This window comes from Apostichopus japonicus, chromosome 9, assembly GCF_037975245.1.
Source record: "Apostichopus japonicus isolate 1M-3 chromosome 9, ASM3797524v1, whole genome shotgun sequence".
Classification (NCBI taxonomy): domain Eukaryota; kingdom Metazoa; phylum Echinodermata; class Holothuroidea; order Aspidochirotida; family Stichopodidae; genus Apostichopus; species Apostichopus japonicus.
The window spans coordinates 24,307,827-24,320,645 of record NC_092569.1 but is presented as its reverse complement, the minus strand read 5'-3'; the positions used below and the strand labels follow the sequence as shown (position 1 = coordinate 24,320,645).

Genomic DNA, 12,819 nt, shown 5'->3' with positions numbered 1-12,819 from the left:
TTCCACTTAAGTGGAATTGTATTCCACTTAAGTAGAATACAATTTCACTTAAGTGGAATAACGTCTTTTGGGCGTCAATTTCACTTAAGTGGAATTCTATTCTGCTTAAGTAAAATACAATGCCACTTAAGTGGAAATGTTGATATGTGGCTTACATATAAATACAATTTAGGGTAATGTTCGTCGTAACGCATTCAATTGTCGTTGCACGTGTACATCATGGCTACGGCTAATCATTCACATCTAACTTTGCTGGAATGCGATCAAAAAATTGTTGTTGTTAGAGACACAATTCGAAGTGTTGTTTCCTCACTTGCACAGGGGAACAATCAGTATGATGCACAACAGAGGCGACTTACATCTTGTTAAAGTAACATAGGCAGAATTCGTAACTTTTTAGATAGTGAAACTTTTGACGAAATAAAAGATTCCATCCAAAACCCAAAATCCACAAAAAGTAAAACGTTTTCTTGCCCTTGTCAATGCGTTTTCGGCTGTAGCTCCAACCACTTATCATGTATTTGCCATGGCTTTATTTTGGTAATGGTATTCGTCAGGTACCAGGTCAGGTACGTAAGTACACACCTTGCACGGATGTTAAGTGCTAGCTGGATCCCGATGGACAGCCGATATTCATTGTGCACATATCGACACCACGTACGTACGTACACGTATCGCGGCAAGTTGTTTATAATGGCGCGCAAAGGCATGGGCAAAGTTTGGCGGTAAATGTACTAGCCAATCACATTCCACTTAAGTGGAATAGACTAGCCAATCACATTCCACTTAAGTGAAATAGACTATCCAATCACATTTCACTTAAGTGGAATGCATTTCCACTTAAGTGGAATTGTATACCACTTAAGTGAAATAGACAGGACATTCCACTTAAGTGGAATTGTATTCCACTTAAGTAGAATACAATTCCACTTAAGTGAAATGCAATTCCACTTAAGTGGAATACAATTCCACTTAAGTGGAATGCAATTCCACTTAAGTGAAATAGAATTTAGCTTAAGTAAAATGCAGTGACAAGTTGATGAATTCAGCTTAAGTAAAATACAATTAAGCTTAAGTGGAATGGTATTCCACTTAAGTGAAATAGAATTCCACTTAAGTTAAATAGTATTCTGCTTAAGTGAAATTGAGTTCCACTTAAGTGGAGTGTATTCGACTTAAGTCGAATTGCGAGGTAAATGTTAAAACGGCTTGCCATACGGCCACGACCTTGATGACGACGATTCTCGGTCCGTTGTACCGCGAAATTCACTGGTCCTCGACGAAGTTTCTCGCGATCCCAGAAACAGCAGTCACCTTCTTTCCGGCGATGCTTCAAAATAGAAGACGGACCTCCAGCCACAATAGAGTGAAGCACAAGTCGAACTTCTCGCCGACTAAATATTACCAGAGTCAGTCCAAAATCAGCTTTATAGCCACCAACTCCTGGCGTAACGAACTTCCTCAACGGAGACAGAAATTCTTCACCTTCTCCGAAATAAACACTGGAAAACTGTACTTTCACAGCAAAGTCCTCTTCAAACTTCTGAATGGAAGTGTAGAATCAATCTTCGTATCGATATCTCAATCCCTCAGAAAGTACTGGTCGTTGAGCACTGACGATATATAGTAGAATGGTATAATAAGTGTCGTCGCTTGTATTCTTTCAGAAAGTGAGAAACTCTCCGATCTGGGCGGGTTTTTATACGATTCCCCAAGTCAAGAATCATCTAGATCTTTCTCGATACACCTGACCCAGTTTCTCTATTCTTGGAAGTCCTTTGCATATCTCGCGTACGTTCCAGAGAATCCACGAAAATGTGTGCACACCGCAACGGGACTTCACGTAAACCGACGCTAACCCGAGACCAGCGCGTCATCATAAGGAATATACCAGAACAATCGTGTATTATAACATTGTGACACGGTAACCCGACCTAATTTCTCAAATACTGATTTATCACGTAGGCCATTTTTCAAATACTATCTATATTATAACATTAGGTTCCTCACTAGCAGTGACTAGCGTTAGGCTACAATGGGCCCTCGTAACACCATAACTATCAAAATGGTTCTCAATTGGTGAACGTAATCTCCCTGAAAGCGAACCCTAACTAATGAAAACCTTGTTCAAACATAATGTACCCTTCATCTACCAGTTGCCTAACAGCTGGCAATATATTCATCAGTAGCACCTTCTGCCCCTCCCACCCCAGCGTGATTTTCTAATAATTGTTCTTTGTGAATTGCAAAAGATCACACAATTTCACATGTTAGCAGCCTTACTTTTCACAGAAGTGAATCAAGAGAGGAGGAGACATCACTTCCTATGAAACTCTGATCAAGGCAGCACATAGAAACCTCATACAAAGTTGAAAACCATCATACGACTGAGAAATGTTTTAACACGTGCTCTGGTAATGATGATGGAATCGAAACCTCACTTGGTACCTGGTTTGCAGAATGTGATATGAAATAGTAAGTAGTTTCAAGATGGCAGAGACCAATACCATTGACTAATGCAATGACATTATTGCAGTACAGCAGTTTAGTAGGGTGAGGTAACTCGTAATTTATACAGATTGACGGTGGTTACCGTAATTATTGGTAGGCCTATTACTTGATTCTTTGCAGAAACCAAAACTTACTTTTTATGACAAAAATTTATAATGAAGTACATACAAATATAGCAGAAGAATGGAACGAGTAGTAACTGGGACGTCGATGTTGTTATGGAGCGAAGTGCACTTAACCATATTCTTTATACATGAGAGATATGAAACTAGATTTCCGATAACTAACAACATATAGTGTATAGATCCGACATGTTTTGTCCAAGGTCCTTTAAACATAACATGGAGTTTACAATGAATCTACGTTAACATCAATCACATCCGATCATTGAAAATCGCTTACACAAACAATACAAGCAAGCGTTTGTATAAACAATTCATAATTTCTTATTTTCATTTTGGACGATTAATTGTCAATATTTATTATTGAAGGTAAGGAGTAAAGGTTTGGATACACAATATGTTATTTCAGGTCGATATATACTATTTACTTGATTTTCTTAATTGAAACTAATGTAAAGCCTGTCATAGTTATGAATCAAATACGACTATGCAATAGTATGATTTAAATGGACTTGCCCATACCCTGAGTGTGAAACCGACAACTACAGAATGAATAAACTTTATGATCGTAGCAGTGGAATTGTTTCATTTCTTACCATCTTTGCCAAGATAATGAATACCATTCAAGACCATGACATAACTTAACATTCTTCTAGTGAGCTAAATAACTTCACAACACAAATGGATAAATAATAATAACTTGTAAAGCAGATGTGATAAGACCAATTAACAACGGCTTGAGAAGCAACCCATTTATTATAAAATACACCACAACCAATTCCTTCTACATCTGTCTATCTATAATATCTAAATATATTAAGAACGCCATGCAAGGTACTGACACACACATAAAAATAGTCATATAAAATGATATAAAATTTACGTACACGCACACGTGCAATAATGACACCAATTGAAAGATGATACGTCTTTGCCAAAAAAACAACAAAAGAAAACCCAACTGATTCATGTATCTCTAATCGATAATCGTAGAGATATAGTGTCTGGTATTCATTAGCACATTACTTGCGTGTATAAATATATCATGGATTAGAAAACAAACTGTTCGCTGGACAAGATTAATCAAAATAGGCTATTGCGATATTTCCAATGTTCTGTGAAATGGATTATATGTGCCAAGTTTTCTGTTTCCATAAAGGAAAATACCGCTTCATGTCAGGCATGATATATCGATAAATATAAAAACGCAACATACTATGGCATGAAGAGGATTCTTGGTGGGTGAAGCCTCTTCCCGGCTTGAGCAGACATCTCTAATTATGATATTGTAACAAAACAGTCATTTAATTGCTCTCCCTTAATAGGATTGTCAAGATTTGTTTTTCCACCACTGTATCTGATATTAAAGAGTTGAATTTAATAAAAGTTAATAAAATAAACAGTTGGAAGTGTGTGACCTTACCAAAAACTCGATGTCGTTATGAAGGGTGTTTGTTTTTTTTTTGACCATAAGAAGATCTGTTATTAACATGATATAGTCGATCCTTTCAAAAGTTTATAACATACAACTTTGCATTGTGTTTTGTACTTAAAGATCCGAAAAACATTATTTCTTACATATTTTATTAATACGCTTAGCTCTTAAATTTCGAATGAAATTACACATTTTTTTTCAGCAGCATGGTTAGTCATAGGTTAATACACCCTTTATGAGACAAAATATTAAGAAACACACTCATTTCAGCAGTTTCTACTGATAATTTGAAAAAAAAAATATATATATGATATTACTTTACAGTTTACACAATAGCAAAATGATTCATAACATTTATAATTTTAGTTCAATAACTTTGTAAGAATATAATATTTTGATCCTTAGTATGTTAGGACCCTACGTTTAAGCTGCATACTACTCCTAAACTGTTAAACTATCTTTGTTCGAAAGAGGAGCGAATTGGTTTCCAGGGAAACGCGCAGGTGTTTAGATATAAATCAAATGTTATGTCAGTGCTAGGCGTTACTAAGTACCTCTGATAATTGTTTTTCGTATATATATATATATATATATATATATATATATATATATATATATATATATATATATATATATATATATATATATATATATATATATATATATATATATATATATATATATATATATATATATATATATATATATTTGCTTACGTAAGCTCTTGTGATATCAGCAATTGACTGAGTTGCATTTATTTAATACACAATTTAAAGTTTAATTAAATATTGCTTGTTCACCAATAATCGACGATCATTCACTAAGTTCGTCCATTACAATAACGCAGTAGTGCGACAGAAAAGGTATGCTGGAACATCGCTACGAACCGCATTGAAAATATAGTTTTACCTTCTGAGAAGGGACCAAATATATGACGTACCTGTGGTCATGCGTACAAGCTGTAACTACTGTGAAACGACCATAGTCGATGCAGCCGACGGTATAGCCGATGCATTGTAAACAGCGGGAACATTTAAATGAGATTCAGCCGAATAATTGAATAAAAAAGGAGAAATATTTGGCAAAAAAACAACAAATTAATTTCAACGAATTAGTTTCACCGAAGAATCCAGGGGTATGTTTGAGTTATACACTTACTGTCTTAAGTTAGGTCCAAATTCGTACAATTTCATGGCATACATGCAAAGCCAGGCTACTGAAAATTGTTGATAAAAGAATGCAACATTTTGTATTGACCCTAGGCCTAGGCCTAAATTGGTTCTACTGTACACTATAGCCTTCTTGGTAATATTTAAGCACTAGTAGTAGTACTACTACTAGGGCCTATATAGCCTAGGCCCATCACTTTACTTAGTGTATGCTTCCTAGTGTTAGTGTTACCGAGTGTTAGGGTGGCTAAATGATTGATTTTGCCTCAACTGATAAAAATTCCGCTAAATTAAATGAATGTAGGATACAGAATTTTGTAAACACCAGATCCAGTAAGTTGCCAATTGACTGATTTTCTGGCTCATAGCTAGGGCCTGCATGTGGCTGAAACTAAGCCTATTTCCAACTGTGTAGACAATGGTTAGGTTGCTGTCACCAATTTAAACTACTTGTAAGCTATTGGCATAGGCTATAGTGTAGCCTCATGGGGTGCATTGGTAATAAATAATTACCTGCTTTATTGCATGTTATATGGCGTAGGACATTATGCGACACACCCACATTTTCTGATTTTAAAGTGGCAACGAATAGTCTAAGAACAATTTGAGCGTCCCTAGAATTTCTCAATAATATTTGGACCAAAATAATTCATAATAAGTTCCTCTTTTTGCAGAATTACTGCAGAACCGTGAATTCTAGGAAAACCTCTGTTCACATTATTTTGTACAATACTACACTGCACAATATAATTCAATGTACAGCAGTGACTTTGTTAATGACTGACCAAAAATTAAAGAACTTCACAGTTTCATCAAATTAGGAAAAAACTATACATTCATAGCGAGACAAAGCATTCCAGAAAAATACTAGGTCATAATTTGTGGAATGAATTCATTTTGTTGATAAATTTGACAGTTTGAAGGCTATACCTATACGTTAATTGACAACATGCTGTAAATTAACGTATAGGTATATTTTCTTATTTTATATTTGCTCTACTCTTATGTATTGAGCACTCTTGCAGCAGCAAGTGAACAATTGAACTTTGTGATACAGGGATGTGCCCACACTGAGCGTCACTAGGCGGCCTAGCACTAAAACTTACCACCCAGCACTGTCAAAAAAATTGTGACTCCCGCCCAGCACTATTATCATCTAAAATCCAGACATTCCTAACATTATATTCAAAATTAATTGGGCCACATGTATCCTCGTTTCCCCCCATTTGTCAAATTCACATAGACACAGGTGCGGATATGAAGTAGGTGCGGCTTTAATCTGCAGCATGCAGTATCACACTACACTAGCTCTGTATACAACTTGCCCTTGTCAATGTCTGGCTGGCAGTTGTGGCGGGAGGGCACCACGTATGTAAAAATGTCACCGCTTCTCTTAGACCCCTTCCCCGGTATACTCGGCACTCAGGAAATCCTGGGCACATCCCTATATATATATATATATCTATATATATATATATATATATATATATATATATATATATATAGACTGCCAATAGGAGGTCCTAATATAAATATATGCATATATATAAATATATATATATGTATGTATATATATATATATATATATATATATATATATATATATATATATATACATATACATATATATATATATATATATATATATATATATATATATAAATGAAAATCGTAATGAGTTGGAAAATCAAGAACAGTGAAAAAACTTTCAGCCTCCACCGGGATTCGAACCACGGGCCTCCCGCTATATATATATATATATATATATATATATATATATATATATATATATATATATATATATATATATATATATTTATACATATTTATATTAGGACCTACTATTGGCAGTCTGACTGAGTTTTCAAATCTGTCAGCCAACTTGATGGTTTCGTGTTTAGTAATATTTTCAATATACTTTTACTGTGTAAGTCAATAATTTTTTTTTTTTTTTGCATTAACACACAGGAAAACAAGATGAATCAAACAAGTAGAACAACCGGTTACAACTTGTTCTGCAAGGAACTCAATTCTGAAGAAGGTATTGTACATGTCTACTACTTCAATTGTGCATCTGCAGTGCATTCCAATATAAAGAATGTTCCTTCTGAGCCATCGTTTGTTGCTGTTAATTTGATTTCACTTAGTGCAATTCGGTGTGATGGCAATGATGGTCAATATTGCACAATGAACTCTATATAACTAAAGTGACATTTCAATGAAATCTTGATAGAGGTGGTATGTGACAAAGGCGATGGGTTTGTGTATTTCTATGATTGTTGTTATTATTGCTCTCAACTTTTTATCTCCTCATATCAAGGTGTCAGGCTGCTAACCAGCAAGCAGAAATTTGTTTTGTATGGCAGTCGCTGGGCTGCACTGACAACAGAACGCAGAAGAGAATTTAGGAGGAGAGCAGCCCAGAAAAACACTTTGTCACACAAACAGAGACAAGGGAAATGGAACAAGTGTGTGAAGAAGATGCTAAAAGTTGTAAGTCTGTGAAGATAACAATGCATAGTTTGAATAATTTAAAGATCACACCAACAAGTCTGAAGCATGTACATATATTTCATTTAGCCAGGGACAGTTGATATTCACCCCAAAATAAGTTGGATAGAAGCACAACATTACTTCAAACTTGCAACATGTACACACAATTCCTCACACAAGGCAATGTTACAATTACCCAGCAGTATGAAAACCACAAAGTCCTTCATGACACTCTTGTGGAGGTATCTGACAGTTGACTTATTTTCAGTGAAAACCTCATTTATTAATTGGTTAATCTTGCTGGAAGATCAATTTGTTCTCTGTTCAGTTATAGACAATGCTCAGACATGGTGTCCTAACACTGAAGGATCTGTAGCAAAGTTTCTTAACAAGCAGAATACTTATTAAGCAGCTATGGTGGCACATTGTATATAATGGACAGAGGTATGGATGAGCGCACAGTGTTCAATACGAATAGTTGATAGAGTAAAAAGGGAGAGAAAGGAAGTCAAGACAGATATTATAGTTGTTATTTATCACTTGCTATAAGAACCTCAAAGTTATGAATATTATAAAGGTGTTAGTTGAGCTGTCAAAGCCGTTTACCAAAATGCACTGTTGATCTTGTCATCTCTTTAAGGCTTTTGAACATGTAAATGAAATTGGAAGTCCGTATTGTGTGTGTATGTTAAAATGACATTCACACTGTCAAATCTATAAGTACCAATTTATGAAAGCCTTTTAAAAGCCTCAACACACCTTTCTTAGTTCGATACATTTTCTTTTCAAACCATGCCAGGATATGCTGTACCACCATGTTTCATGATGATGTTTGGTATGTCTTTTTACAGATGGATGAGATGCGGTCCTTGCAACCTACTTCAGGTTATTTTGTTGTGGTTCCACAAGGTGGAGACCCTAGATATGGAGGCACACAGAGTGGCAACATATTCATTGAAAATGAATATGAGGCTGTCGTCGAAGGGTTCTGCAAAGGTAAATGTCTGACTTCTGTATATTCAATAAACAGTGAGCTTAGTACCTTCAATTGCCCAGGAAGAACAAATCAATTAACAGATCACAGCAAAATACACGAATCGACTCATTAAACATCTGCGTTCAATAATCTTTGGATTACAGGGTTCAGGAATACAGATTTAAGAAATCTTCATAGGTTAACACAGCTGATGTAACAGAAAATATGAAATGTTCTGTCTATTACTATAGGCATAATAAAAACATAAGTATGGTTGATGCAGCAAACCAATTGACCATATTTTTTATGCATGCAACACCCCACCTTTTCTCTATTTGTGTCGCCTATTGTAGCAATGAATGACACCTACTTTCTATCATTGTTTTGGCAGGATTGGATGCTCGGGTAACAGCAAAGACTTCAATTACTGTCCATGACATACGGCAGCTCTTTAATAGCAAATATGGTTAGTTGAACTTACTGAAACTATTTGCCAGAGTAAGTGGTGACACAATTGTGCCATTGAAAGGCAGGGGAGCTCTGAGACACCAAACTTCTGCATTGGCCACACTGTATGCAAAAGTATGACCATATACAGTTCATTTATGGGCACGGGACACTTCAGTTTATCAAAATTCCAAATTCAATCACACATTGAAATAATACTTAAATTATTAGATACTCCATTATATACCACCTTTGTCTACACATTCAGTGGCACTAACACTAAACTTGACCACATGTTCTGCTGACTTGCAAACACTCACTACCAGTCTGTCAGTTGAACATGAAATATTAGAATGGTTTATCTATATCAGTAAAGAATGCAAATCAAACAAATACAAATGGTAGCAACATCCTATGTCTTATTGAGCAAAATATTTATTTCTGACAATTTTTTTTCCTTTAGATGTAGTGATAAATGGATATCCAGCACTTTTTATCATATTGTGATATGAGTTCTTATGACAAAATATCGCTCAACCCTACTGTACTCCATAAGTTATATTAATCGTGACCTCTCTTCCATTTGCAGCTGAAGCAGTTGGGCAGCCTGGCAAGAAACTGCCATACAAAACACTTTTTAATTTACAAATGGATGGGCTTCCAGAAGGAATTGTGTTTAAGAAGCCACAATGCTATGGGACAGCCCAGCTACGTAGGATCTGGAATGCCCGAGAGAGCATTAAATGTATAGTTAAATCGTAACTTTATTAATCGTAATTTTATCGTTTTTATTCTTCTTGCCTCATTGCCTTCAAGTTGCCTCATTGCCTTCTTGCCATAAATATGAGTAGATACAGCTCCAAAATCAAAGTTATATGAGATTTAATCGCCTCTTTTTTTAACTGGCCTGAAGGAATTTTGTTTTTTTACTAAACAGGAAACCTCAGAGACGGTATTATTATTTGTATTATTATTTATTTTATATATATATATATCTATATTTACAAAGTATGATAAGCCAGAGGAAAGGCTATTGGTACCATAGCATTTAAGTTTTTGCTTTCATTACCTTCAATAGTACTATATACAGTTGTAGTAAAGTTACAGAAATGGAATTATAGGAGTACGGTGGGATCAAACTTGATTTTGATGTTTGAAACCATTCAACAGAACTTTCAGCACAGATAACATATAAAATGCTTGTATGGATTAGAGGAAATCCCCTTAAACCATGGGAGGCAAATCGATAAAATTGACTGATAACAGTCTAAACATGGTTGTACCCATGAGATATTTTAAGTTGGATGGAAGGTGTCCAATTGTGTGGAAATAGTATATTCACTTTTCTGGATGATACAAGCTTTCAGTGCAAGTGAACCTTTAGATTTGTTGGTGAATACATGTTCAATATCAAATATACTGACACTTGTCTAGTGTCATCTCATTACTTATAAGGCATACTACAGCACCAGAAAGTCATTTCGTATTCATATCTCTTTCATTTTTTTCTTCGTGTTTGGAACTCCGTCCATATATTTATATTTCTGGCTGTACCTAGTTAATGTGCTATTTAAGAATGATTTTGAGTATTCTATATTCAACGAGACATCTGACCATGTCATAGGTAAATTGTTCACATTTTCAACATTTTGTTGCACTTAAATGAGGTTTGATAGTTAATGTGTGAAGATACATTCAGTGGTGATTACTTTAGTTGGTTTACACATTTTATCCAAGTAATTTTTTAGCAAAGGAACCTTTGTAGTCAGGTTGGCATGTGTGTGTCTGTCTGTGTGCACCTGTGACACTTGCTTGGGTACACTGTAACTCAACAAGGGATAGTTGGACTTAACTCAAACTTGGTATATAGATCCGCCATAGTGAGAAGGTTTGCCCTATTGTTTTTGGTGCCTGTGAACGTCACCAAAGGTCAGTTAGAGGCCAAAAACCATACATAGTTGATATTTTGGGACTAGTTGTAAATAGGGTAAGGGATCATTTCCAAACATAAAGGTTATGTGATCCAAGGTCATCAAAGGTCAATTAGGGGTCACAAACTAGTATTTTTGCAATAATTTGAGAACAAAATGTCCCTCAAGGGTTGGGAGTTATGCTATTGTAATCCAAACGTTGACCTGCATTTGGGTGACCTTTGACCTCAGGTTGACCTCCAGTGACCTGTATTAGTTTCTTTCTAGTTGATTAATGGAATGTTCTTGGCCATATTCCGATCTAAATTGTCCATAAGTTGACTCATCTGCAACCTTTGTGTGCGAAGTTATTAGACATCAAGGTTTCTTTTGGTTTTGTTAGAATTCTTAATAAGTACAGTTAGGATGATTCTGTGCACCCAAGCCGAAAAGGTGTGAGCTTATATTTGTTCTTAACGTGTAGCATATTATGCATTTATATGCCAGGGTGTTATAACACACTAACACGTGTTATGTTTTGGGAGCATGCGAGAGCTAGATATGTTAAAGATACAATACAGTAAATCGTAGTGGTATTATATATTTTTATTTTTTTTATTTTTTTATTTTTATATAGACTAATATAAAATATTTCTTGATTTTTTATTTTTTTTATTATTTTATATATTTTTTATTTTTTTAACACAGGCCGCAATAAAAGGTGCCTCTAGCATAACACGTGTTATCATGTTATAACACAGATGCATATAAATGCGCAATATATTCAAGTCGAAAATGCTATTATAAGCAACTGTACAATTCGGTTCGGGTGTTCCTGTAAAAAATAGGCCAACTCTTGCTCATATCAGTCACCTGGTCCTCAACAGGTTCTCAAAAGGACCAACGGATGATTTGTGATATTTTTGGCAATAATATTGTGTGTGTACATCGGACCACATAACAATTTTAGGACAGTACTGCTTGCTCCTTTGTAAATATTCCTTACGAGCAAGGAACCATAGTGCCCTTGGGCTCTTTTATATGAGGTTATCATCAAATGACAGAATCGTATTCATTATTGTCTTCATCAGTGCTATATCATACTTTGCACCAAACTTTCTTTGCATGATCATATACAGTTATATTGATATGAGAGTATGTGGATAGGAAATACACATATTAACTATAAATTAACCTCTGTGTCCTTATTATCCAGATATATAACAGAATTGCTAGAAATTTCCTACATAGAATATACAAAAAAAGGGTTATGGAGGCATACCAGAAATTATCAAAGAAGATGCTAAAATCATGTTTAAAACTAAGAGTGAGGATCGAGGGTGAAGAGCAATGTTGGAAATCTCTACATTCATTCAGGTGGTCTTGTGGGTCTTGTGGCAACTTTTCCTTGGTAACCAGAAGACCATACTTTTTATCATAGAAAGGAACACATGTGTACCATTAAAAATGAATTTTGGGGTGTAACCAGATCATGCTGATCAAGCGCTCTACAAAAGTATAGTAATGATGATTATCTGCTCGTATAGTAATGATGCTAAGAATGAGACTGCATTAATGGAAAGACTCCCAGTTCCCAACGCCAATATCATGATAACAGGATATTCGAATCCACACGACTTATGAATGCGATGAAACTTTTCTTCAATTTCTCGTCCGCCAGTTCAGAGCAGGGACCTATTTTACTTAGCCGCTAACAACCCCTTCAATGATATTAAGATCGCAGATTCGTTATTTG

At 35.2% G+C, this 12,819-nt stretch overlaps 1 protein-coding gene across 2 annotated transcripts; it reads left to right on the top strand.

The window, feature by feature from the left end:
* The first annotated feature begins 4,889 nt into the window (after positions 1-4,889).
* Positions 4,890-12,809, top strand: LOC139973608 (uncharacterized). 2 transcript variants are annotated; one of them, XM_071980412.1, is made up of 6 exons: positions 4,890-5,570; positions 7,206-7,278; positions 7,558-7,730; positions 8,582-8,726; positions 9,098-9,172; positions 9,743-12,809. In XM_071980412.1, the coding sequence occupies exons 2-6, from the start codon at positions 7,215-7,217 to the stop codon at positions 9,913-9,915; spliced, it is 630 nt and encodes a 209-aa protein (XP_071836513.1). In that variant the 5' UTR covers positions 4,890-5,570; positions 7,206-7,214; the 3' UTR covers positions 9,916-12,809. The 2 variants fall into 2 exon arrangements, with proteins under 2 accessions (XP_071836513.1, XP_071836512.1); XM_071980411.1 differs by having other exon boundaries at positions 4,890-5,203; positions 9,743-12,807.
* The last annotated feature ends 10 nt before the right edge of the window (positions 12,810-12,819 follow it).